Source organism: Rhododendron vialii, chromosome 9a (genome assembly GCF_030253575.1).
Source record: "Rhododendron vialii isolate Sample 1 chromosome 9a, ASM3025357v1".
In the NCBI taxonomy this organism is placed as follows: Eukaryota; Viridiplantae; Streptophyta; class Magnoliopsida; order Ericales; family Ericaceae; genus Rhododendron; species Rhododendron vialii.
Genome location: NC_080565.1, coordinates 12,085,984 through 12,112,907, shown reverse-complemented (window position 1 = coordinate 12,112,907; position 26,924 = coordinate 12,085,984). Strand labels below are relative to the sequence as shown.

The 26,924-nt window shown below is 39.1% G+C and overlaps 3 protein-coding genes across 9 annotated transcripts in view; 2 read left to right on the top strand and 1 right to left on the bottom strand.

The window, feature by feature from the left end:
- The first annotated feature begins 2,592 nt into the window (after window positions 1-2,592).
- LOC131301320 (kirola-like) overlaps window positions 2,593-26,924 on the top strand; it is a 55,512-nt gene continuing 31,180 nt past the window's right edge. Inside the window, exons 1-3 of one of the 5 annotated variants that reach the window (XM_058327522.1) lie at window positions 2,593-2,883; window positions 5,065-5,326; window positions 5,398-5,555. In XM_058327522.1, coding sequence (XP_058183505.1) covers window positions 2,691-2,883; window positions 5,065-5,326; window positions 5,398-5,524 — 582 coding nt within the window. In that variant the 5' untranslated portion in view covers window positions 2,593-2,690 and the 3' untranslated portion in view covers window positions 5,525-5,555. Of the gene's footprint in view, window positions 2,884-5,064; window positions 5,556-26,924 lie in introns of those variants that run through there. The other 4 variants (XM_058327521.1, XM_058327523.1, XM_058327524.1 and 1 more) reach the window with 4 other exon arrangements.
- On the bottom strand, window positions 6,597-26,185 carry LOC131301318 (uncharacterized). Its single transcript, XM_058327517.1, has 8 exons — window positions 25,556-26,185; window positions 24,648-24,940; window positions 22,999-23,262; window positions 19,030-19,546; window positions 18,096-18,295; window positions 11,877-11,989; window positions 10,707-10,847; window positions 6,597-6,857 (listed from the first exon to the last, which is right to left on the bottom strand). Exons 1-8 carry the CDS (start codon window positions 25,800-25,802, stop codon window positions 6,788-6,790), a joined length of 1,845 nt encoding a protein of 614 aa, XP_058183500.1. The 5' UTR covers window positions 25,803-26,185; the 3' UTR covers window positions 6,597-6,787.
- Window positions 13,428-14,780, top strand: LOC131301319 (uncharacterized). Of its 3 annotated transcripts, XM_058327519.1 has the most exons (3): window positions 13,875-14,331; window positions 14,398-14,502; window positions 14,646-14,746. In XM_058327519.1, exons 1-3 carry the CDS (start codon window positions 13,884-13,886, stop codon window positions 14,678-14,680), a joined length of 588 nt encoding a protein of 195 aa, XP_058183502.1. In that variant the 5' UTR covers window positions 13,875-13,883; the 3' UTR covers window positions 14,681-14,746. The 3 variants fall into 3 exon arrangements, with proteins under 3 accessions (XP_058183503.1, XP_058183502.1, XP_058183501.1); XM_058327520.1 differs by lacking the exon at window positions 14,398-14,502 and having other exon boundaries at window positions 13,428-14,331; window positions 14,646-14,780; XM_058327518.1 differs by having other exon boundaries at window positions 13,875-14,502; window positions 14,646-14,743.

Here is a 26,924-nt window from a genome sequence, read left to right as displayed (position 1 = left end):
AAATGAACCGTAATTAATGGTTTGAAGTTTTTTTTTGAACGGCCAAAAAAAAAATTTACATTAATCTCTAAAGTTGTTTCAAAAACTAATAAGATAAGAACAACGGCATCAAATTCCTAATAAAGCTAAGAACAATCATGTTTCCAGTCTGAGACCCAAATCCTTGATTGGCAATGAACCAATTAAAGACACCCATTAGGACAAAGCCCATGCCTAAACACCCATTGGATTGTTTTGGTTGTATGAATTTTATGGTGTGGTTTGGGGGTGTTTACGGTAGTGAAAAATTTGTAGGGTTTTATTTGTGGTTGAAAAGTTGTTAGGTATTTCTGGTAGTGAATAAACTATTGAAAAATGTCAAGTTGTTTCCGGTAGTGAATAAGTTGTTGATGGTTTGTGAGTAGAGTTACTGTAGCAAAAATAGTTTTTGTTGACAAGTTTTTTGTTAGTGAAAACAAAATGTGAAAATATTGAAAGTTTTTTTGTTAGTGAAAACGAAATGGAAAAATGCGTTAAGTTTTTTGTGGTTTTTGTTATTAGTGGAAACACCCCCTTAGTTGTCCAAATTAATAATTTGTAGATATTTGTTTGGTTCTTAATTTACTATAAAATCAAATCAATCCAGTCCATGCTCACTCATACCAACTATTTTCTTCTCTCTCCTCCTACCCTTCAAGGGAAAACGAGTCCTGCTACAGGTACTGACGCCCGGCATAGGAAAATCGTACCGACGGCCGCGTCGGGCCGTCTCCGGCCACCGGACGGCCGATCCGAGCCGTCCAAAAATTAAAAAAAAAAAAAACAAGGGGGCTAACGCAGGAATCAACGGCATCCGATGTGTGTAGGGTGCTTGATCTAAACACCCTATTTTTCATGTATACCTATATCTTTTCTGAGGGAAAAAAAACCATGGATGTATCAAAATAGCACAAAATACGTACAACAACAGAGACAGAACTACCTTAGAGCATATAGGGGCCAAGGCCCCCACGAAGTTTCCCCTTCTTTTTTTTTTTCAAATTTTAATATCAACATTAGTTGTTTTTTTTATTTATTAAAAGCACCTAGATAATATATTTTGTATTGCGTATTATTTAAATGCTTTAATAATGTGTTCATTTTGGGTCCCAAAATCCAATCCGTCTCTCTTTGCACGGCTTTCCAAAAGTTTTCCCTTCAATTATTAATTTTATTTCTTTTTCTAGCTCTTTCCACTCATTACTCAAAAAATCTCCCTCAAAATCCAAACCAAACAAATTACAAATATTCCGAAACCTTAAAATTTAAAAATGTTGTTCATAATTCGACCTCTGCGTTTACAATATTTTGGTTCCGCCCCTGTACAACAACCGTGTTGTTTTTAGTAGTTTTGCCCCGTAGATCTCACGCCGAAAAAGGCTTTTGAAGAAACATTTTGATATCAATTACGACTGAACGTGCTGTTATATATTTGATATGAGAATAAATTCTATTGACCACCGGTGTAAAAACCTCATTTTTCCACTACCATCCATTATGGGCCCCATCGAGCGTCTATTATTGTAATCTAAACCGTTCATATTATAAGACCCGCAATATTGTATTGCTATGCAAAAAATCAGCTTCTTCGAAAGTTAATAGATATATCAAAATTTGAATTTATAAAATTGACGATCTGATTTCTATCAATAATAATAAAGATAAACTGTTCATTTTACAGAGCAAAATTCAATTTTTGATACTCCAATCGATGTCCGAAGTTTATTTTTTGCATGGATACACTATTATGTGGAGTCTACAAGATGAACGGTTTAGATCAACAATAAACACACAGAAGACTAAAAAAGGCGGTGGTGAAAAAATGAAGTTTTCCACCGCTGGTGAAAAGAATTTAATCTCATTTGATATAACTCTCCCGTAAAACTAAATAGTAAATATGATACCGTTTTGTACTCCAATATAAGAGACCTTACCCCAACTCACAGTTTCAAAACACCTCCCCACCCTACAGACACACACTATTTTTTTTTTAAGAGCAAGATGATCTCAGTTATATTAAAACAAAAAACAGTGGCTTTGTTCGGTTCTTAGTTTTGTTTTGTTTTCTAATCATTACCCTACTTCTTTCTCCAATCATTACCTTATTTATCCAATTATTACTTTTTCATCTCTCTCTATCTCTCTCTAATCATTACTCCTCTCTTCAATCATTACTCTATTTCTCACCGTTTTGTACTCCAATATAAGAGACCTTACCCCAACTCACAGCTTCAAAACACCTCCCCACCCTACAGACACACACTATTTTTTTTTACGAGCAAGATGATCTCAGTTATATTAAAACAAAAAACAAACAACTATAACAAAGGACATTATCAGTCCGGAAATACAAGAAACAACAAACTAAAATAAAAATAAAAACAAAAAACTGCATGGAATCAAAAGCCAGAGCCGGACCCATCAACTACACTCGTGAAGGTGGGTTGAGAGACCAAGAGAAGAGGCAAAATATGGGAAGAGCAACTCTCGAGATGACCCACCGCACCAACTTGAACTTGTGTCGCAGCAGACTGAAGACCCCCCTCCCTCCCCCCCTATTTAAAGGCTCAAGAGCCGAGTGTTTTTCCACATCTTGCCTACTCCAAGTCTAAATTCTCCTCTAGTAGTACGTACTTACTTTGGTTCAACTTCTAGGAATTGGTAGGAATAAAATGGCTGTAATTCTAAAATGTAAGTTGGAAAGGCAAGTAGAGATCAAGTCAGACGGGGATGTGTTCCATGAACTCTTTAGGTACAAACCTCACCATATCTCCACCATCTCCCCTGCTAACATCCATGGTGTTGATTTGCACGAAGGTGATTGGGGAAATGTTGGCTCTATCATCACTTGGAACTACACTCATGGTAAGTCAATTCCAATCCCAAATTTCCACCAGGTTTATATATATATATACACACACACACACCACAGATCAAGTGAGGGATCCCTCACTTTGTTAAAATGCGGGACTTTCATTTCCCGATCAAATTTTGAAAATTCGAACCGTTCAATGTGTGCAGAACGTGATTTTAAGGACTCCCGTGAGAAATTAGCAAAACAAATGACCGGGAAGGGCTTCATCCGAGCAGTTTTTTTTGAACCGTTTAATGAAAATTACTCAGATCAAATTTAAATGATCCTCAATGTGATCAGAACGTGATTTTAAGGGTACCCGTGATATTAGCACAAAAAAAAAAAAATCGGGAAGAACTTGATTTGAGCAATTTTTAGCTTAGATTTGATGAACGGTTTAATTAAAAACTGCTCAAAACAAGCACTTCCTGATATATATATATATATATATATATATATATATATATATATATATATATATATATATATATATATATATATATATATATATATATGTATATAATATCCGTCTCCCGTAAGGACCACCTCAATTTAATAAAATGCAGACCTCCAATTTCCTATCGAATTTCGATAATCCGAGCCGCTCAATATGTTCAAAACGTAATTTCAAGGGTACCCGTGAGAAATCAGCAAAAAAAAAGGACAGGGAAGGGCTTCATCCGAGCAGTTTTTGTTTATTTTTTATCGAACGATTCAAATAAAAACTGCTCGGATGAAGCTCTTTCCGATCTTTTTTTGGCTAATTTTCGCAGGTATCCTTAAAATCACATTTTGAACATATTGAGTGGCTCGGATCATCGAAATTCAATCGGAACATGAGAGAAATGAGGAGGTCCGCATTTTAACTAAAATGAGAACCTTCTCATGGGATACTGACTATATATATATAGTGTTCAAGGGACACAACCTTTACCACAAATCTTGACACAAAAAATTAAAAAACCTTGCATGGGATCCATTATGGAGTTCCACGGAATGATCAAAGCCGTTTGATTTGTTTAAAACAAGTTTACAAGAGTTTTCGTAAAAAATCAACTCATTCGGATATCGGTAAGGGTTTGACTGGCATTTGTCCCTAAATTTGACGGGATAAAAATTGAATGAATTGATCATGCCCTTACTGATATCTGAATGAGTTAATTTTTTGCGAAAACTCTTAAAAACGTGTTGTAAACAAATTGAACGGTTCCGATTATTAGCGTGGGGTTTTGATTATATTTGTGTCAAAATTTGTCTTAATAGTGTGTCCCTTGAACGCTATTATTTGGATTTGAGAGTGGTGGCTCTGATCGATTGGAGTTCATTTGTGTTGTTACATGTCTAGGTTTTCCAAGAATGTGAAGAGAAAGGTCAAATGTAAAATGATACTCCTTCCGTCAATTTTTAAGTATCCTACTTCGTAACTCCAACTTATTAAAAAGACATCATCATTATACCTTTCACATCAATTTTTTCCTCCATTTTTCCTACTTACCCATCATCATTACACTTTTACTCACTAACTTTTCAAAATGGAATCTACTTTTAGGGGCAAAATGGAAAATTCACCAACTTTTACCCACTAACTTTACAAAATGGACACTTATTAAGGGACAGCCCAAAATAAAATACTGGACTATAAAATAGGGACGGAGGGAGTATATGTCATTGGCTTTATTATTTTTTGTTAAAAAGAATAAATGAGGTCCAACTCTCTTGTAGTATGTGTTCAAATGAATGGTCCAAAATACATGGCAGTGTTCTAATCAAAACCGTTTATTTACGATTTTTACATTTTTTGTACAAAATACTACCAGTAATTAGTATCAAGTCCAATTGCATCATATAAGGTAAATAAAAGTTTCATTCGTTTGAAACTACGTTGGCATCTTCCCCGCCGCATCCACTTGGCTAGCTATTCTACTGCTCATATACTCATTTTTTCAATATAAACGTATTCCGATAAGCTATGTATAAGGAACATCATTTTGACATGACTAATGTTTTCAACCGAGTATTTAAAAATGTACAATTCTTCAATCATAGAAGTGGACCTGGACAATCCAGTCTCAAAATGGGACCGGAAAAGATCCTTTCACAAAATTACGTAAATACGAGGATTTTGAAATAATAACAACATTTTTTTTCCTTTTAATTGGCTAATGATATTTGGAGATACTGCGCGCATGCAGATGGCAAGAAGAAGAGCGCCAAGGAAATTTTGGAAGCAGTAGACGAGGAAACCAAGACAGTGACCTTCAAGGTTATCGAAGGAGATCTGACGGAGCTATACAAGGACTTTAAGGGAACTGTTCATGTTGATACAAAGGGTGAAAGCAATCTGGTGACGTGGACCTTTGAATATGAGAAGTTGAATGATGAGGTGGAGGATCCAAATACCTTGATGGACTTCACCATTAATGTCACCAAAGACATTGAGACTCACCATCTCAAGTAGAGAGAGCAAGGGGGGGGGGGGGGAGAGAAAGGGACTACTACTGGTGCCATGAGAGAGAGAGAGAGAGAGAGAGAGAGAGAGAGAGAGAGAGAGAGGTTATTATGTGGTTTGTTGTTGCTGATATATACACTACTAGTACTGGTGTATCAGCTAGTAATAATGAAGGTGGTGTTAGTGTAAAAGTAAGTAAATGAGAAAATAAAGAAATAAGTCCCTTCCCCTTTTCTTGTCTGGCCTAAGCATCCACATTTCAGCACTTTAGATCATGTTTTGGGTCAGATTTTTGCTGCGAAAGTCAGTAAACTATATTTTGACACTTTTTTGCACCCCATTTGAGCATTGAACCCTGCTATGGACACAGACCATAACCACCGACGGGCACGCGAGGAACAATACTTCAAATTTCGCATGGATTATTCGAGTCGTTCAATAATTTTAAATAAAAAAAAAAATGGGCGGGCCTGTGAAAAATCAGTTCAATCCAATGTGTAGGTGCACGATTCAATCTTCTATGTTTTCACGAATATGGAATTGGAATGAAAAAAAAGATTGGATCGAACACCTACACATATCGGATCGAGCTAATTATTTTTCACAAGCCTCTCATTTTTTTTAAATTATTAAACGGCTCAAATCATCCGTGCAAGACCTAGAGTGGAACCCGCATGGGCATCGGTGGCCATGGTCGGTTTCCTGAAAGTTTCCGTTAAGCATTTTAGGAGGTTCATTAGTGCATCTCCACCCCTTATTCAAATCTTTACTCAAACTCAAAATTGAGTAAAAATCACCCAAAAACCCTCCTCCACTTCTTACCAAACCTATATCAAATGTGAGTTTTACTCAAATTTAGACTCAAAGTTGGTTAAACTCAAATTTTTAAGGCAAATTTCAAACCTTTAAATTTACAATATTGTCATTAATGAAGTTTTTATTCAAATTTGTGAATATTTATACTTGGGTTTGAGTTTACCCATTGAAACACACAATACCAAATCAAATTTTTACTCAAATCTAAGTAAAAAGTGCAAATGCTCTTAGCCTAAGCTCTTCTCGATGTGAGTCGTCTGGGTCTGTGAAGAAGGTGCTAACGCATATTGGAGAAGAGAGAGAGACGGAGAGAGAGAGAGAGAGTGGGTGATGCTCCGGAGTCTGGAAGTGTGTCCGGTTTTAGTAGTTGTTTTTACTTTTTCTACTTTAAAGCAGACCCAAAATATGTCAAATTGACCTCTTTTTACATTCTTTTACCTAACAAACTTCTAAAACATATTTTTGGGCTCCATTCTTAACACTTTATGTCATATAATACTATTAATACACGAAATTCTCAAGAGTCAAATGTAGATGCATGCTCTATCTGAAATGAGCCATGTACAAAATGATCCGTGCCATGTATAAAAACTTCATATTGTCATTATATTTTTGATGTTAGATTGACTCCTAAATTCGCAGGGACAGTATCAGCTTTTTGCATACTTCTCGATATGAGTAATGTCAAGGATTCTGTCGGCTCCGCTGGCTATGAGAAACCTGAGAAAAATTCAACAAACATAAATCGTCAATAGATACGATCTTACTAAGAAACAAAGCTAATGTCTGAATCCAGGAGTGTGGCGGACGAAAAAGAAAAGGGAAATGACAGTTGAGGAAAACAAGTCGGAAGAACCAAAATTTTCCCTTAATTGTTTGGATACTGGAAAGACAATTATGATATACAGTACTAGATATTTGACAGTTAATGGTTTTCGTCTAGCCACAGATAGAATGGAAACTTGTATAGTAATGAAAAGGCAATTAGCACATGTAAGTCCTAGAAGGGGTGAATAGGAGTAGAAATTTTAAAATTAATGATTCCAATCTTAACCACTTTAATCACTTCCAGGGTGATCCAATCAAATTCACTATTTAAACAATTATAGCTGTAATTGAAAGAACTAGGACACGAGTATTTATGTGAAAACAGCTTAGGGACAAATATCCCTAAGGAGAAAACCACACCCTAATCTACCAAATTGCTATAGATCAAAAGGTTTACAAGAAAGAAATTACAAAGCTCCATGAGTACTCCAACCCCCATAGCCTCCACGAGTCCAACTCCTCAATAACCGCTCAACACAGCTCTGGATCCATCCACTCAACCCTTAGATAACCAATTACAAGCACACAGTCTCAATTTCACACAACCACTCGGTAGGGTGAAACTAGAGATGGCAAAGACGGGTGGCATGGGGTGGGTTTCGCCATACCCAGAAACCCTGCCCCGACCCCTGATCTGATGATGCGCGGGTGAACCCTTTCCCACCCTGGTCAGGGGACAAAAGGGAGTGCTGCTAATGGTACAGCAGTGGGGGTACAGCAGCCCCGTACAGATGGGTTTTGCGTCCATCTCGGGTCCCGCAAAGATGATCGGAGCCGCTTATTTTGTTCAAAACATATTGTTTACCGTCCCTGTAAAAAATCATCTCAATCCGATATCGGAAAAGGCGTTTACGAATCATCCAGCCTCACAATAAGGGTAGCCGAACCTAGTGTGACCCTTATCTTTTTCCGTCGGCGACAAGGATTTTCATCTGGTTTCTTTTGTTCTATTAGGTTTGGCTCACCTGGCTATTGTTATTTCTTCCGACTCCGAAGGCTCGGGAGACGACTCCGTCAACTCACTGATCCGAGAGTGGTTAAATAGGAGTGAGAGCTGGCACCAAAATTCTTCTGTCGCTTCGAACATGTCCGTTGATTCGATCATGTTCGAAGATTCAAACGCTGAGCGTGACTTCGAGTACAGGGTGATGAGTTCCTTACTGATCCAGAGATCACGTTCACATCACTTATCCCATCCGAGGCTGACCCTCAGAGGGGAGCAGAGGTCGAGTCAAGGTTCCACTCTGGGGCCGAAGCCTCGATGTCCGCGCAGTCCGGATGTGATGCCGTACCGGTTGTGGCTAAAGAGATCGCCGATCTCTACGAGAAGGGTCAGGTCTACCCCCATGCCCATTTCTTTAGCGGCGACCCCGGGGAGTATGAAAGTTTCTGCCGAGAGTACGATATTTTTGAGGACGTGGTTAGCCAAGTGGCTAGTGACCAGATTAAGGACAAAGGCAAACATAGGCCCAAGCACATCATCGTCCCTTTGATGGCTATTTGTGAGGCTGGGCTGTGGTTCCCTTTTCACCCATTTCCGAGGGAGCTTTTGGCTCGATTTAGCCTCGTCCCTCATCTGTTTGTCATCAAACGTTTTAGAATTGTCATGATCGTGATCGCGTTGAAGGAGAGCCATGAGCTAGAATTCTCCGTCGCCGACCTTTTTGACACTTACATCATGTCCTGGCACGGGCGTACCAGGTGCAGATACCTCTCAACGCACAAAGGCAAGGAGCCCTTGGTGGACGGGCTGCCCGACACCGATAAGTGGGCAAATTTTTACATGGAGTTAGACGGTAGTTATGAGTTCGGTGACCAAGTCAACCGTAGGCACACCGTGCCAAAAATAAAAGATTTTAGAGGTTCCTTGACTTTGCCTTCACTTTTATTGTGCCGTACTTATTTTTGTTTGATCGCTTCGTTTCCGCTAACTATTTCTCCCTTTTTGCAGACCACAGGGCCATCACAAAGAATCTGAACGCCATCTCTTCCGAGAGAAATGTCGACATTCTGAGATCGCAAGTCTACCGAGACGCGCCGACGCTCCTTGGATATACCCCATCGTACAAGGGGAAGCTTAAAAGGAGGGAGAAAAAGGTGGGAGATCCGAGCAAGAAAGCGGAACTTCGCAGAAGGGAGGGAAAAAGAAAGACAAGGAGCCAAGGGTGAGATTTTCGACTTTCAGAAAGCCGGCCGCTTTTTGGTTCGTGAGTTGCCTAGCCTTCTTATCCTATCCTGCATAGTGAACACACAACTAATACCTGGCCGAGGTTTGCCCGACAAGGCCCTCCAGCGAGAAGATGAGAATGTGCAGAGAGTAAAGCAAGAGGCTAGGGTTTTAGGGGTGTAGAAGCATGTACCTCTTTAGGGCTGCTTTGCTTGGTATTTATAGAGTCTGCTTGGCTTGCTCTCCAAGTACGGGCATGTACCTTGCACGGGTCGGCTAACGTCATTGTGGCGTCACCAATAAGATCTGGTAACCATTTCTGGTGTGAGCTGGCACCCCCATGCGCGCCAATCATTATCCTTTGGCGTAATCACTTCAGCGCGTGGTGCTGAAGTGGGCCGAGCCTCATACGGGCCGAGCTCTCATAGGCAGAAGACTAAGTGAGGCGGAGAAGGGACAAGGCCTTTTGTTCAAGCCCCGATCTTGGCCGAGCTGATGGGATAGGGTCTTTCGAGCTTAATCCGCAGCCCAGCCGAGTGTGCCCTGCAGCGGTGCTGGGTCTAGTGCCTCCTCGAACTCGGACCGTGCCCGTGGTAGTGTGATTCGAGTCATTATGTTCGGCCTACTACATATTTATATGTCAAAATATTTCGGGGCGAGTAGCGGGCCAAGGTAATGTCACCCCGAACCCTACCAGACCCCAATGGGGTTATCCTTATTTTCCCTCAAACTCGCCGCGGTACAAGAAAACTGGTCGAAAACCCGCCCCAATCAGATCAAGGTAGGGTTGGGTTTGTGAAGAGAAGTCCCACATCGCCTAGTTACCAAAGTAAGATGAAGTATATAAGCATGAGGACACCTGTTTGGGGTTAAGTTTTACCAAGATCATATTACATATGGTATTAGAGCTAGGTACTAGAGATGGGTACTACTAAGTGGTCTCCACACCCTCCCTCACGGTTATATAATGTCTCTCTGGCAAAGTACCACATCGCCTAGGTACCAAAGTAATGTGAAGTATATAAGCGTGATGGCACCCTTAACAGCTAGCGTTTGGGGTTGAATTCTACCCAAGACCGTGAATCACGGTTCAGGGTGGGGCGGGCCAATTGCCATCCCTAGGTGAAACCGCCTTGGGTTTTCCTCTCACTTTCTCTCTGTATGTCAATCTCCCACACTTATACAAGAATATCACATACAGATGCATGAGAAAAACTAAACAAGCCGCAACCACCCAAACTAAATTCCCATCCCCTCATTCAGGACCCAAAAAACGGTTCAGTCCCCTCTGGCTTGACCCTCTCATCACTCTCTGTCCCTTAACCCCAGTATACTCTCACCCCACCATATATATTCATGCCTATACAACGAACACTCTCAACAATCAAAGATCTAAACTAGTGGAAATGGTTGAGAGGTATAAGGCTACTGATTTTCATGCAGAACTTTCATACCGTTAATTATTTAGAATGATGTCACAGTTAGATTTTGCATTTATAAATCATAATGACAAGGGTGTTGGTTTTTGAAATGAAAGAACAAAGTCGTATTATTCAGAATGTGGGCATATATACCTGTCTGTGAGGACTCTTGTCATGCTTTTACATCCACCCCGAACAGTGGACTGCATATTTACAGCAATGTTTGGGTTGTGAATGCTCTGCCGAATATGCACCCAACCGTGTTGCCCATGTTCTTCATCTGAAACTTTAGCCCTGTAAAAATGCAGTAATGCCAAATGCCTTGAAGATTTATTAACTCTACAACAATGAGCATTGACGCACAGACATCATCATTTGCTAAGAAAGAATCAGATTTACATTCCCCTATTGACTTGGGAAGAGGAAATGGGTTGGTTTGTGCAGAATCCAAAGGTAAGAGGTTCAGCAAAATTATTCTAAAATAGTCCCTGCCTGCACCCTGCAGCCATTTATAACATTTGGTGGGAAAGAAACACAAGGGTATTCCGGCAAAAACGTATAGACCCTTCCCATCTCAGTGCCTAAATGCTATTAGAGAATGAAGCCAAGATCTGTCAATAGAGAAACTTGTGGGTTTTGGAATGTTTCCTATTATAATTTGAAATCTGCCCCTTCGTAATATGCTAGGGTTGTGTTATGTTTTTTCTGACTGGTTTTCTGTTTTCTCACTTAGTTGTTCCAGCTGTGTTTTTTGGTTCTTTGTTTTGATGCCCTATTGAGGGCTCCTTGGTGCAAGCATGCGTATGCCCTTTCCTAGTGTTGTGTATTGGTTTGGGCTTTTCCATGGAAAGTGCATTTACCCAAAAAAAGAAAGAAAGAAAGAGTTGTGCTCTCAATTTCTAAGGGCTTATAAGTTTCAGATGAAAAGCCATTGTTTTGAACCTTAAAAGGTGGACAAATAGTTTTTTATTCCATTCCTTCATCTCTTAAGGCTAAAGCTCAGTGCTTAGGCTGAGAAAGGAACTGCAGGATTCGAGGATTATTCTGTCCTACAATAGCGTGGCTCCGTCATGAAGCAAGCCGGTGCCCACTCTATCCTTCCAGTTTTAAGTGTAATTACCTGATATACCTGGGAAGGTGCTTTATATTGTATTGATGTATAGGGTTATCTATCACGCTTACAGAAATCTAGGTGAGGTGCCCAGGCTTAGGCCTATTTTATATGGGATGAGAAGACTACGTTTACTCAAAAGTAGCCCAGACAAAGTCAGGAAGAACCACATCCAGCAACTGTGTATATACATAGATGTAGTTATCACAAACCTGTACATGTGAGCATCAACAGCAGCTGGAGCATCATTTGAATCTACAAGGCAGCCTTCACTTACCCAACACTCTCCACAGAAGTCTAACTCCCATCCTGGTAGCCTCCCTTCCTACAATTGATTGAACGTGCAATGTCATGCTAAAAGTATTAACTGTATATGTCAGTAGAATCAGCTTTCTTTTCCAAGCAGCAAAAGAAAATTTTATAAAATCTTTAAAAAAAATATTTACAAAGAGATTAAAGAAAGAAAGGGAGAAAAATGCACAATAGACCCAAGGAAAATCCATCCCAACTATGTTAACACCCACACGGAAGCAAATCATACGCCATCCCCCTCACCAAAACAAGGTTGGCAAGGGGCCAACCAAACATACCAATACTGATTGTTAGCCTAACAGTATAGTAAAAGACCTTATAACATACAACTGAAACAAACCAAAAATAAGAAATGAGTAATCAGAACTGGATATGGCTTCAACTCTCCTTGATGCTCTGCAGATTATGGATCAGGTCAGATACTAACAATGAGTAAATTCGGAACTCAATTTTGCACATGATACAAGCTTGGATTTGATACTCCAATCCATATTCTGAAAGATAAGAACATTGCTTACTTCCCCAAACTGGCCAAATAACAGCTATAGGCATAGGAAACTAAGGCCATATTACAAGTGAATAGCTCTCTAATTGACCCTGGTGAGACCCAAACCAGCCCTACCACTACATTATAGCTGACTATTAGCATTTAACTAATTTATAGTGAATAGTACCACTGTTACTGTTAGATGATGGATCTATTTGTATCTAGTGCAATTATGTGTCTTATCATGTAATTAGTTTAAGTATCTAGGACCGTAGTGTAATTATTATACAGCTTGTACATATATATTTTACGTTGAATGAAATTAACCCTAATGGGTTTTCTCCCTATTACGATTACCCTAAAATTGAACATGGTATCAGAGCGATACAACCTGGGCGACCTACGATGTTCTTCTTGTTGCGTGCGAACGGTACTTCGCGTGAACAGTCGCGTGAACAGTGTTCGTGAACAGTGCTCGTGAACAGTCGCATGAACAGTGCTCGTGAACAGTGCTCGTGAAACAGTGTGCTTCAATCAGATCTGCTGCTGTCGCCGTCTTTTTTTTCTCGCCGATCAGATCTATTTTTTCTTCTCTCACGAAGTTTCAACATTGTTACAGTCAGATTCGAAGGTATTCAGTTGATTTTGAGGTTCTAGGGCTTTTGGAACCTTTATTTATTATTTTTGGAGTTCTAAAGTTGCTGGGAATATTGTTTATTGTTTATTTGGCATTATTGTTCTGCTTTCAAAAAGTCAGAAGAGAAAAAACAGGCTTCCGCTAGTGGCAAGGATGAGTTGAGTCGTGTAGAGACTCTGGATAACTCTTCATTGGATATTTGTCCCATCAAACTGGATGGCACAAATTATTTACTTTGGTCTCGTACTTTTACATTAGCTATTGAAGCTAAAGAGATGTCTGAGTTCATTGAAGGCCTTGTTACTGAGCCTACTACTGATGTTGAACTCATGACGTTTAAGTCTCGTCGATCTTTAGCCATGACCTGGTTGTTTAATTCTATGAAGGCTGATATTCGTAGTCCTTTCTTGCTTCTTAACACTCCATATCAGATTTGGACTATTGCCAAACAGACTTATTCTCAGCAGGGCAATGATGCTCAGTGTTTTGAGTTGCGTAAGCGACTTCGTACTATGGATCAACACAATCGATCCGTTGCTGTTTACTTTGCTGATCTCAATGGGGCTTGGCAAGAATTTGATTATTATCAGGGGTTTCAGGCAGTCTGTTCTGTTGATGCTGGTGCTTGGTTAAAAAGAATAGAGAAAGAACGTGTATGACTTTCTTGTTGGTCTTGATGTGGAGTATGATCCAATTAGAGTGCAGGTGTTGGGTCGTGTTCCGTTTCCATCTTTAGGAGAGGCCTATGCCATTGTTCAACAGGAGGAGAGCAGAAGGGGTGCTATGTTACAAGCTCCCTCTTCTGATCGTTCTGCATTGGTTGCTATTCCGCAGGGACAGTTTGGGTCTGGCAGTGGAAAGTCTCAGTATGGTACTACTAGTGGGACCATAGACCGTATGTCACTCCAGTGTGATTATTGCCACAACACTGGACATACCAAGGATTTTTGTTGGAAGTTACATGGTCGTCCTTCTCGTGGGCGAGGCAGTGGACGTGGAGGTCGAGGTCGTGGTCCCGGGCGTTCTCAGGGTCAGGCACATGTTTCAGAGTTTACTACCTTGTCTGATTCTGGGTTCAGTACAGGAGTTCAGTCACCTTCTGAATCTGTTGGCGGTTTCTCTCATGGGGAGATGCAAGCTCTCAGGCGTCTTATGGCTCGAGCTGATTCTTCCTCTACTATAGCTCCTACTTCCACAGCAGCTCCTACTGCATCCTATTTTGCTCATTCAGGTATTCCAGCTAGTGTATTTACTGCCTCATCCGGTATTCCTTGGATTATCGATTCTGGTGCTTCAGATCATATGACAGGTTGTTCCTCTGTTTTTGATTCCTATTCTACTTGTTCTGGTAAGGATAAGGTTCGAATTGCCGACGGGTCGTTCTCTGCTATTTTAGGGAAAGGTTCCGTTCGCTATTCTCCCTCTATCTCTCTTTCTTCAGTCCTTCATATTCCAAACTTTGCCATTAACCTTCTTTCAGTTAGTAGTTTTACCCATTCTGCAAACTGTTCCGTGACATTTTTTCCTACTCATTGTATCTTTTAGGAACTGGAAACGGGGAAGGTGATTGGCAGTGGTAAAGCACATGGTGGTATCTATTATCTGGAGCATGAACCTCATCCATCTCAGCCGTCTTTATCATGTGGACAAGCTTTACGGGCAGCTATGAGTTCCACTCTTTCTTTGTTACATCGGTGGCACCGTAGATTAGGTCATCCCTCGTTTGGGATATTAGAGAAACTCTTTCCTATTTTTGTTAAACATTGTCCTAGGGATCAGTTTTTTTGTGAAGCCTGTGAGTTTGAGAAACATAAACGCTCTTTTTATGAACCTATTAATAAACGAAGTGATTCTCCATTTATGGTTATCCACTCTGATGTTTAGGGTCCTTCTCCTGTTACTTCTTTAAAGGGCTATCGATGGTTTGTTACTTTTATTGATTGTTATTCTCGTGCCACATGGGTGTACTTACTCCATTCAAAAAATGAAGTATTTTCCTGTTTCAAATCTTTTCATAAGATGGTGTGCACTCAGTTTGATACAAATATTAAAATTCTTCGGAGTGATAATGAGACTGAGTATATTGATAAGATTTTTCGGACATATCTAGATGATAATGGTATTATTTTTTAGACAACTTGCGTTGACACTCCACAACAAAATAGAGTCGCTGAGCGTAAAAATCGTCATCTTGTTGAGGTGGCTCGATCCCTTTTGTTCACTATGAATGTTCCCAAATACTTATGGGGAGAAGCTATTTTAACTGCCACATATCTTATCAACCATATGCCATCCAGTGTCCTTAATTTTAAAACACCCATTGAGTGCCTGCCAAGTAATTGTCGAGTTACGACTCTTCCACCTAGGGTGTTTGGTTGTGTGTGTTTTGTTCATGCCCCAAAACCTTCTGGGGGCAAGCTAGGACATAAAGCCCATAAGTGTATTTTTGTTGGGTACTCTCCTACCCAAAAAGGCTATAAGTGTTACGATCCTTATTCGAGAAAGATGTTTGTCTCTATGGATGTTACCTTTTGGGAAACAGAGGTTTTTTTATTCTCCCTCCAAACCATCTCTTCAGGGGGAGCATCAGCAGGAGGAAGAGATGTTTACCTTTTATAATCATAGTGAGGGGGAGAAACTTTTCTATGATCATAGTGAGGGGAAAAAGGAAAACACTGGAGAGGAACTAATATCTGTTGAAAGGGAAACACATGATATTGGTGGTGACATTGAGGAACAATTACCTGCACGACGACGACTGCAGGGAGCTGGCTTACAGAGGTATGCTAGACGGAAAAATGGAAAGTCTTCATGTACGTTACCACATTGTCAATCACAATCACCCACTCCAATTCCAGATTCCTCAGCTGACTCTTCTGGTAATGATTCTTCTCTTATTGAACCTCCTCCTATGGATCCTGACAATGTTCCTATTGCTATTCGAAAAGGTGTTAGATCTTGTACTCAACATCCTATCTCACAGTTTGTTTCTTATGACTGTTTGTCTCCTTCGTACCATGCCTTTGTCTCTTCTCTTTCCTCTATATCTATTCCACAGAATTGGCAAGATGCATTGAAGATACCTAAGTGGAAAGGAGCTATGGTAGAAGAGATGACAGCTTTGAAAAAGAATGGCACCTGGGATCTAGTGTCACTTCCAGGAGGGAAGAAACCAGTGGGCTGTAAGTGGGTGTTCACTATTAAACAAAAGGCTGATGGTACAGTTGAGAGATACAAGGCAAGGCTGGTTGCCAGAGGTTTTACTCAAACTTATGGTATTGACTATGAGGAGACGTTTGCTCCGGTAGCGAAGATGAATTCTGTGCGAGCTCTCCTCTCGTGTGCTGCCCACTTGAATTGGCCTCTTCAACAGTTTGATGTGAAAAATGCATTCCTCCATGGTGATTTAGAGGAGGAAGTTTATATGGATATTCCACCAGGTTTCTCTTCTCCTGCAAGTGAAGGAAAGGTGTGTAGATTGAAGAAGGCACTTTATGGGCTGAAACAGTCACCTAGAGCTTGGTTTGGCAGGTTTTCTAAGGCTATGTTAAGTTTTGGTTACAAACAAAGCCATGCAGATCATACGATGTTCATCCGGCGAAGTAATTGTAAGATTGCTGTCCTTATTGTTTATGTTGATGACATAATAATGACAGGCAATGATGTGAGTGAGATTCATAACCTTAAGTCTCGTCTAGCTCAAGAGTTCGAGATTAAGGACTTGGGATCATTGAGATACTTTCTTGGAATGGAAGTAGCGAGGTCTGATAGAGGTATTTTTATTTCCCAACGCAAGTATATACTTGATTTTTTGGAAGAAACAGGTATGTTGGGCTGTAGACCTGCAGATTCTCCTATTGAGGCGAATCATCTTAGTGGAGATGTGGGGGAGCGTACTGATAAGGAAAGGTATCAGCGACTTGTGGGTCGACTAATATATTTGGCCCACACTCGACCAGATATTACTTATGCAGTAGGTGTTGTTAGTCAGTTTATGCATGATCCTCGTACATCACATCTAGATGCAGTTTATCGTATTTTGAGGTATCTGAAATCAGCTCCAGAAAAAGGAATTCTATTATCTAATCATGGGCATTTGCGATTGGAGACATTCACTGATGCTGACTGGGCTGGTTCTGTGGATGATAGGCGCTCTACTTCTGGCTATTGCACTTTCCTTGGGGGTAATTTGATTACCTGGCGAAGTAAGAAGCAATCGGTAGTCGCTAGGTCTAGTGCAGAAGCTGAATATAGAGCTATGGCTCATGGTGTTTGCGAGCTCTTGTGGCTCCGAACTTTGTTACTTGATTTGGGATTTGCTTACAGTGTTCCAATGAAACTCTACTGCGACAATAAAGCTGCCATTAACATTGCTCATAATCCCGTTCAACATGACAGAACGAAGCACATAGAGATTGATCGACACTTTATCAAGGAAAAGTTGAATAAGGGTTTGATATGTATGTCGTTTGTGAGATCTGGAGATCAGTTAGCTGATATATTCACAAAAGAGCTAGGTAGCAAGAGTTTTCATCCTATTGTGTTCAAGTTGGGCTTGATTGATATCTTCACACCAACTTGAGGGGGAGTGTTAGATAATGGATCTATTTGTATCTAGTGCAATTATGTGTCTTATCATGTAATTAGTTTAAGTATCTAGGACCGTAGTGTAATTATTATACAACTTGTACATATATATTTTACGTTGAATGAAATTAACCCTAATGGGTTTTCTCCCTATTACGATTACCCTAAAATTGAACAGTTACTAACAAGCCTCTAAATTTAGGGAATCTGAACTAAAACTAAACACCACCAAAACAATATATAATTGGAAAATGGGAAGGCCATTTGTTTGTCTTCAGTGGATTATTCTTTTTTTATGCTACAGACTACAGTCCATTATTTAACTTGAGCTTACAGACTTTTAGAGTGGATTTAAGAATCAAAACATCAAAAGCTGCCAAAGAAGAGAAAATTATTATTCATAGATACCTCAATGTAGTTCCTAAATTCTTCAATAGCCTCAATAGCTTTTGCCTTTGCTTCTCTTGGCTCAGAGAGGACGTTCATCCGTAGCTCTACCGATTCCAATGGTTCCTCAAGATCTTTGATCAAGCTACCAATGCCTTCATCTGATCCTTCGAGCTTCATGCGCACCATTTCAATTATGATTTTCACCACCATATAAGCACCTATAAACAAATATAACCAAGCACATTTGGATAAGGAGAATGATATTTGCTTAAAAAGAACTCAAATAATAACCAAGCATACTGTTACAGAAAAGTGATAAAATACAATGTAATTAAGAAATGATTAACAGAGGTCACTGTAAACTATCAAAGACAACAAGCATATTTTCTAACAAAATCAAATAATTTCGTAAAAAATTAAGAGTAATAATTTTTGCACTCCACTTGAATACCCTAACTTTTTGACATTTAGCAATTTGAAATTGGATAAAAGTTCCTTAGAGCATCTCTAGCTCTCCACAAAGAATGTTACCTTGCTCCTACAAGGGAGTCCTATCAATATTGGATACCAATACTCCTTCAATAGTTATGGATCCATACACCAGAAGAAGTCCACAATATAAAAAATTCATAAGTACACCATCAATAAAGTGTTTACGCAAATTTATACTTCTATTCGAATAAGAGTGTGGTTCATACCTAAATGAAAGTTTTTACTCAAAATTTTCAGATTTGAGTAAAAGTACGATTATAGAGATGCTCTAACATGAAGTGTGGATTGATTAAGAAACACAAAGAAATTTAAAAACACAAAGTGTGGATTCTAAAAAGAGAATTTATTATGCACGGTTCTTTACAAGTAAACAAAAAAAACAGAATACTTGCAGTTATTATCAAATAAAGTAATGTGAAAATCACTTCCAAAAGATGAGTAGAAGTAGCAGAGCACTAACCATCATCCAAGAAATGATTCTCCTTCAAAGCCCCATGACCAGACGTCTCCATCATCAGATGCGTCTCAACACCATCCCTATCAAGCTGAACCCCCTTATCAATCACATTCCGATACCCAACCCGATATAAGCAATGCCTTCCCCCTCTCTCCGTGATAAACCGCGTTAACGCCATACTAGTCCTCGCATCGGTCACGATCGTCGTCCCGGGGTGTTCTCTGAGAACAATTGCAGACATGAGAGCGATGAGCTTGTCGCCGTTGATAGGGTTGCCGAATTTGTCGACAACGCCGCTACGGTCGACATCCGTGTCGAAGACGATCCCGAGGTCCGCGGAGTTGGATAGGACTGCGGATCTGGTTAGGGACATGGCGGTTTTGTCTTCTGGGTTTGGGATGTGGTTTGGGAACATTCCATCTGGGTTGAGGTGGAGAGAGCCGAAGGTGTCTGCTCCGAGTTTGTCTAGCACGTCCCATGTGAAGAAGCCTCCGGATCCGTTCCCGGCATTCACAATTATCTGCAATTTCATGAGGGGTCTTATCTTCGGACCAGAGATTGTACGTGCCTAAAAGCACTTCGAAACCAAAATTTATTGCAAACCATATACTATGGATTCCAATAAATCAATCTTGATTTCTCCTCAAATGTAATTTCTAAAGTAAGGTAAATATGTGCAAATAGTGAGTTAAAAATTCAGTTTTTTTTTTCAAATGTCCAAAACCTTATCAAATAACTTCTAATTCATGCAGAAACTTGTAATGACAATCAAGAGGGAAAGAGAAGGGTATGACCTCCTGTTTCAAGGATGTGAGAGAGTGGATTCGAAAGAGGGAAAGACCCTCCTTATGATTTTTGGGATAAAAACAGAGAAAATGTGAATGAACAATCCGGTCGTTAACGCGTTTCTCAAACACTTACAAAGGCAGCTAGCTAAAAATGGGAGTATGCTTAATTGCGAGAGAAATAGATGTCCACAGTGGGAAAAGAAAAAAGTTAAAACCCATTGCATTTTGCAAAGCTGAATAAACTTGAAAGTGAGTCTATAACAAATCTATGAAAAACAGGAAATCCAAACAATCTACACGTACAGCCCAAGAGGGAAGCTGTTTTGAAATAGAAAAGCGAACTATGTAGCACCGACACTTCTAGAGGCCGGTGGGGACACGGCAAAATATGTATGGATATGTCCCGTGACATGTCTAGTAAATTAAATTAACTTTTTTAGGAGACACGGCAAGGACACATATGGGGACATGACAAGAGTTAAATATGTAGTTTTTTTAAAAACGGGGGGCGGGGGGGAGAGAGAGAGATGTGTAGTTGCTTCATATATTTTCGATGTGTAGTTGCTTCATATATTTTCGAATAAATATTATGTTTATATGATGCTTGCTTATAAATATTGAAGCTTCAAGCTTATACATCTGACTATATTTTCACTAATATACAATAAATTTTATTATTTCTGTCCCGTCCCTTGCCGTATCCGTGTCCCCACTTTTGAAGAAATTCAGTGTCCCATATCCGCATACGTATTTGTGTCTGAGTTCGTATATGTGTCCATGCTACATAGGAAGCGAATGAGAAAACCGAATATAGGGTCTAAGAAATCAAGCTCCCAACACTCCAATCATTATATTAGTATCCTTTGCTTCGACCAATCAAGACAGTGAACCGGACCAAAATTCTTCTCTTGTCTTTTTAAACCAATCATCAAACCAAATGCACGTTACAGACTTACATATATTGGTTTTTCAATGTCAGAAAATGGCTCGTTAATTTTTCTACGGTTTGCATGCCCAAAAGACAACTAGAAATAGAAAAGAAAGACGGTCTTAATCACTCAAGTCCATTTGTATGATGCATTTTTATAAACATATTGAATGCAATCTATCAATAGTAAATACTCTATGCAAATGTAACGTTACTTCAAAAGCCTCGGTCCCTAGTTTAAGACTTCCTAATCCTAACGTAGTTTCTTTTCTTACTGTGGTATAGGCCTTTGTTGGGGTTTCTTCCCTTCGCCAATGGGTGGCATCTTGGCTTCACTATCACTGATGACTTGGTATGGAGCCATGTAGTGGCCGGGCCTTCCCACCAGAATGCCTCTGTAGTCGTAGTTTTGTAGTTGGCATTCCTCTATAAAGAGGCAAGCAAATGAAGGGAGGCTCAAGAAGGACCATTGGAAGTCTCGGCCCTCTTTATCTATGATGATGTATAGGGAATTGAGGTGCCTTGTGCCTTTCTTGCTTCGGTAGTTCTTTCTTAAGAAGGTGATGGTAATGAGCACTGCCGGCTTTGGGCTAAGGCCCAAGAGGCGTGGGCCTTAAGCCTCCAAAAATGTCAAAAAATTAGGGCTCCTACTTATTTTAGGACCTAGTATATATGTATTGTTTTGGAGCCCAATTTTAAACCCAGAAAGACATTTTACATTTGGAAAAATGGAACACGGAATGCAGAAAGAAACAAAAAGAAAAAAAAAACAAAAAGGAGGAATAAAAGGTCACGGATCGCCAAAATCCCTTGGGCCCTTTAAAATTATTCAGTGTGGTGGGTGCATGGATGCATATTTTTTTCTCCTTAAACATTACTACTCCAGTACTTCCCATTACAAACAAATACTATATCGGAATCAAAATTATTTAGTGTGATCCACTTTTTATTTGATTTTCGTTTACAATTACTAAGGGCCTCACTTTTAAAGATCGTCTTAGGCCTTCAAAATCTCAGAGCCGGTCCTGGTAATGAGGATGTTTGGACTAATGGTAGAATTTTAAACTACTTTCTATAGATAATAATGTATTTTTCTAGGTATCTACACACTTTTTGCACACTGACCATTGCCATTGGACTGATATTAGCATTTTCCAACAAAAAATGATGGAAAGTGCGATCCAGTTTTATATGTCAAGGATTTTTTATTTACAAAGCAAAATGAGTGCTATATTGGATGTGTTATTAAGGTGTATTAAAAATAAATAAATAAATAAAAATAGAAAAGAAAAAGGAAATGACAGAAAAGACCCAACAACTTCCCCCACTCTCTGTCTTTTCCCTGCCTGTTAGCACCCTACTGGTACCTTGATAACTGAAGCATACACTAGAATCAAATACATTGTTTGCTACTTAAAAATGATGCTAAAGGCACCAATAGAATTTAAAAGGAAAAAAAGAAGTAACAAGCAAGTTAGCTACGTCAATGTCAAAAAAAAACACCCTTGATTACAAGAATACTACAAGTGCCGATTGGAGAAGCTGTTAGGCCCCTTTTTTCTTCTGCTTCTATAATCAAGATTGCTTATGGGATTTTCTTACCTGCTAAGTTTGTACCCTGCCATTTTGTCTTCTCACTGCCACACAATGTACTCCCTCTATTCCATATTGAGGTTCCATTTTTCATTATTTAGAACTCCTTAAAAAATTGTCTATATTCTTTAGTCTATAATGTTTTTTTATAAGCAATATGGATCCAGTTTGATAGATCTCAATTAATTTTATAAAAAAAACTTTTAAAATTATTTAAAACATCATAAATTGTAAGATACAGACAATTTTTTGAACAACACGTGTGTCGAAAATGGACTCTCATTTAGGAACAAGATGATTATTGGGTTAGAAGTAAATTTGCAATTTCCCATCAAGTATAAATAAAAGATCCTGATGTAATTTTTTTTGGCAAGTCCACAACAATACAATTTCAGGAAATACTTCTGTCTGCAGTAGCAGAAGTAAAATAAATCCTAGTGAGTTTTTTACTAGCAAATCTTGATCTAATCCATCTCCCCATTCCCAATGTACCCTTCTAGCAAATCTGGTGCTAATCCATCTTTAACTTTCATTGCGCCAACATATTGTACTTCATTTTTTACTAAAGGCACAGTACTATTTTTACGGGATTTAGAAATCGCATCGTGTGTATAATTGGAAGTACTTAAATAATCAATTTTGAAGTGCGGGGGGAATGAAAACCTGAAATCCCTTGAGAGGAGTTTCATAGTCCAATGGATGGTTCACTCTTTCTTTGATTATGTCCCGGAGGTGTTTGGCATAACTGGACATGAAATCAACTCTTTTCGGAGGAGTCGGCAGCGTTGTTGACACTTTCGCGAGCCGATTAGCGAATTTTCGAGCTGCTCTATCGCATATCTCCTCCACTTCCAGCGATGTCAACCCACCTCTTCTCGTGAAAAACTTTAGACCGTTCCGGGTGTAGGGTAGGTGTGATGCCGTCATCTGCCACCACAACATTCAGTCTCATTCTCCCATCTAATAAGATAGTCTAATCACCCCATTACCATATCAATCAAGGCATGAAATTTGCATATTAATGAAATATCAATGAGAAATGCTTGAATGAAATGATAATAAGCAGAGTACAAACATCTTTTGGAAGCAACGTAGTTTTCCACTTTCCTCTATGATATCGCATTTTCGAATTTCATATAGGCTAAACATTTAAACCTTGGGGCAATTGGAGGGTATGTCCCGATCGTTGACTTTTCCGGTTCCCGAAATTAGCTGAGCTGAGCGCAAACTGGTCCAAACATCCATTTACTGAAGAAAATGTAGCTTTCCTTTTCCAGTTCAGTTTTTTTTTTTTTTTTTTTTGCTAAAATAGTGTGTCACGGGTATGCTTGCGCACACCTCAGACTAAATCTCCACAGTCCTCGCATAATCATTTAATGTGCTTAAGCGTGGAATGAGATGGTCTCAAAAGTTTCTAGCAAGGAGTTGAACCTTAGAACTTAATAAGATTGAGCAAATCTCCAAATCCAGCTGTTTTTAGTTCCAGTTTTGTTGCTATGAACTCATATCTTATACGAAATTCTCAATTTCGCAGTAGAGTTACAGTTTCAGTAATAAACCACAATGGTGGTTTTTTTGATTCTCCATATATGGACGTGTTCAAATCAATATTCTGTACGAAATTTACTAGCAAAAATAAAGTACAAGGTTGATAGAGCAAAAGCCTAAACCAAACACTCCAGAATTTTACTATGCTAACCATAACATCTTCTTAAAAAATAAGTATTTGTTTCACATTTTCAAACTAAAAAATAAGCATTTATTTCCCGTTTTGGAACGGGGTTTGTTCCACCAAGCATAAATAAATAAATCTCCCGACGTTTTGTCCTTATTTTAAAAAATTCATTTTTGTTAGTTTTGCACCAAATTTTGTGGATTATTGATTCGTTTCGACGAGAGGAATCGAAAATATTTTGGGAAATAACCACTTTTTAATAGAAAAAGTCAAAAAATTGGCTTTTTTTCTTCTTAAAATTGGCTTTATCAAAAATATTTGGGTAAAAGTAAAAAAAAAAAAAATTTCCCGATTCCTCTCATCGAGACGAATTAATAATTCATAAAAATTTGACACAAAACTAACAAACGCAATTTTTTTTAGAAATGATAATGTCAAAATTGTTTTTGTTGGTGTTAAAACTCTAATGCACAAAAGGCTTATACCATGTGCAGTGTACAATACTTTTATGCACTGGAGTTTTGACACCAACAAAAACAATTTTGGCATTATCACTACTTTTTTTTTTATATAAAGAAGACAATTTCCAAAAAATGCTAAAAGTTAAAGACTCAAGAGGAACGGGAGCTTACACTACCATTATGGAAGCATGATAGGCAAACGGAGGCAACAATGTGCTCATGAAACATGCCGGTGAAGTTGCTAGACCCATGTCAAACACCACACAACCAGCACCAACAAGCCCGGCAAACACGGCCACGCTCAATGATGCGCCGGAAATTCTTGGGTCCTTCCCCAAAGAGACCCTAACTTCTTCTCCCTCCAGCTCTCCTCCTCTCTCCTTTGCCAATCTGTCAACCAACCACTCTCCAAAGCTCTCGGCAATGGCTTCAACCGCTGGCGGTGTGAGGTCCACTGTCCGCCCTTTTTCTGTTGGGCAACAAGACTATTAGTTCTAGTTCATATAGAAGTATCATTCATTACACAAGAGAATCTCTCAGTATACTTGAACTATTTAAAGCACCCAAGGCCAAGAAGGAAAGGTTAGACTGCGAAACAACCTTATATGCTCGTGTGAAACAACCTTCTATTTTCTTCTTGTCAAAAGAAATATAGTAAGCGTTGATTCTTTACTTTAAATTAGTGAGGGGACTGCGGGTCAGTTTCTATTTGTGTATTATTTGTAGATTAGTTGTACCTTCTCCATTGGTGAGTTTAACTCCCACCATTCTCCTTCCCATTCGCCTATGCGATAGAGTAGTTGTAGATTTGTCTAGACAATAAAAGAAAGCGTTTACAAAAGAAGTCTTTTTCGCCTCACTAATGCCCCAACTCAAAATGAAAACAGTCTATTGAATAGAGCGCAATATAGACCAAAAATAAAAAGGGGCATGGAATCACAAATCTGGTATGGCAAGAACCAATTGAACCAAGCAAAAACTAGACAAGGGCAAATTTTTGGTCCTCTGATGAACCGTAATCCCCAAACTCATGCTGTGTATATAGTATAGATAGTTACTCCTATATAGATGGAAGCATTCTCACCTTCCAGTGCAACACCACGGACATCCGACCCATTTTGCAGCCTCCTAATCTTATCCATTTCTTCGTCCACCACCACCTCATTGAACTTCGTAGTACTCGAGGATTTCAAGCTTTTAATTACTACTTTTGAACGTAAAGAAAGTGAAAATTTAATGTTTTTATGGAGTGCTGTTGTCTGGAATACGGGAAAGCTTATTTTCCGGCCATTATTCTGTAGAGATAGAGACGATGTTGAAGTGGAAGCCATTGGTTTGGGAGAATTATTGGCGCCTTTGGTTTGTTTGAAAGATTTTTATGGATAGTGGTTTTGGACCAAGAAAATGGCATACGAGGATAAGATTAAATCAATGAACGGTAACCCTCCAATTCAAATTTTTGTCTATCTTGTGCAAAAAATATCTAGTATAAACAAACTTCCAAAAGGCCCAGTTTGTTCTTGTTTTTCTATGATCCATTATGCTGAAACCAGATGACGGAGAACAATGGTATATTCTTTAAGTTGAATGCTCTATGCAAATAAAGATGAAGACGTACGTACGGCTTATAGAAGTTTGTATGCTGGTCTGACCCTGTCTTTTTAGGAGTCCAATACCAACTTCAAAGTCGGGGCCCTTTATATTTTTGTTATGAACGAAATTATAAATGAGCATTCAAGATACGATCATACATACATCGTTACAAGAACTTAAAACAATCACTTCCAGGTTACTCTTATTGCATTATTTGATGATTTAAATTTCAATATTTGGTGTTGTTTGCAATCTCTTCTCGTAGATTTTAGTTTGAATGCGTGCAACCAAGGCAGATATAATAATAAAGATGATCCAGTTGCCCTTCTAAGGGTTTAGATGGTAAAGGATTTAAACACTCTGTCCGTGGTGCAACGGAACCGGACGTGCATCCCTTTATAGAATTATAGTTGGAAGCAGAGAGGAGCCAGAATTTTTGCGTAGGGGGCGGATATACACAATCAATTTTTTTTTTTTTTGACAATAAATTTTCTTTTTCAATGTAAAAGTAGGGTTTTTCAAAACATGTTGGCAAAAGTTAGACGCATACAGACAAGCTTCAAATTCAAGTAAAATGCCGAGACTCACGACACTCCATATCGAAAGAACTATGGAGATACATTAGTAGCCATTCATCAGCAAACCAGCATAGATCATCAAATGACAGTGTATAATCCCAACCGCATTACCTCGTCACGCCCAGAAATCACACGAGCCCCACCCTCTTTTAAGAGCTATCAATACCAAGTGATTCCAAATCATGAAGCAACTAGCATACACCAGCAGTCACAAGATTGTGATGAATTGCAGTTGAAATGAAGTCGAAAAATAAATTAGTACCAGCTAATGAGTGGGGATCT

Bases quoted from the DNA above. Each gene is read 5' to 3' on its own strand.
- LOC131301319 (XM_058327518.1), top strand. From the start codon at position 13,884: ATGTTACAAGCTCCCTCTTCTGATCGTTCTGCATTGGTTGCTATTCCG. The intron at 14,503-14,645 runs GTTCCGTTCGCT...TGTATCTTTTAG, and splicing joins CTCTGCTATTTTAGGGAAAG to GAACTGGAAACGGGGAAGGT.
- LOC131301318 (XM_058327517.1), bottom strand. From the start codon at position 25,802: ATGGCTTCCACTTCAACATCGTCTCTATCTCTACAGAATAATGGCCGG. The intron at 11,990-18,095 runs GTATCTATGAAT...AATCAATTGTAG, and splicing joins AATTTAGGAACTACATTGAG to GAAGGGAGGCTACCAGGATG. The intron at 6,858-10,706 runs GTATATATGCCC...AATTTTTCTCAG, and splicing joins ACAAGAGTCCTCACAGACAG to GTTTCTCATAGCCAGCGGAG.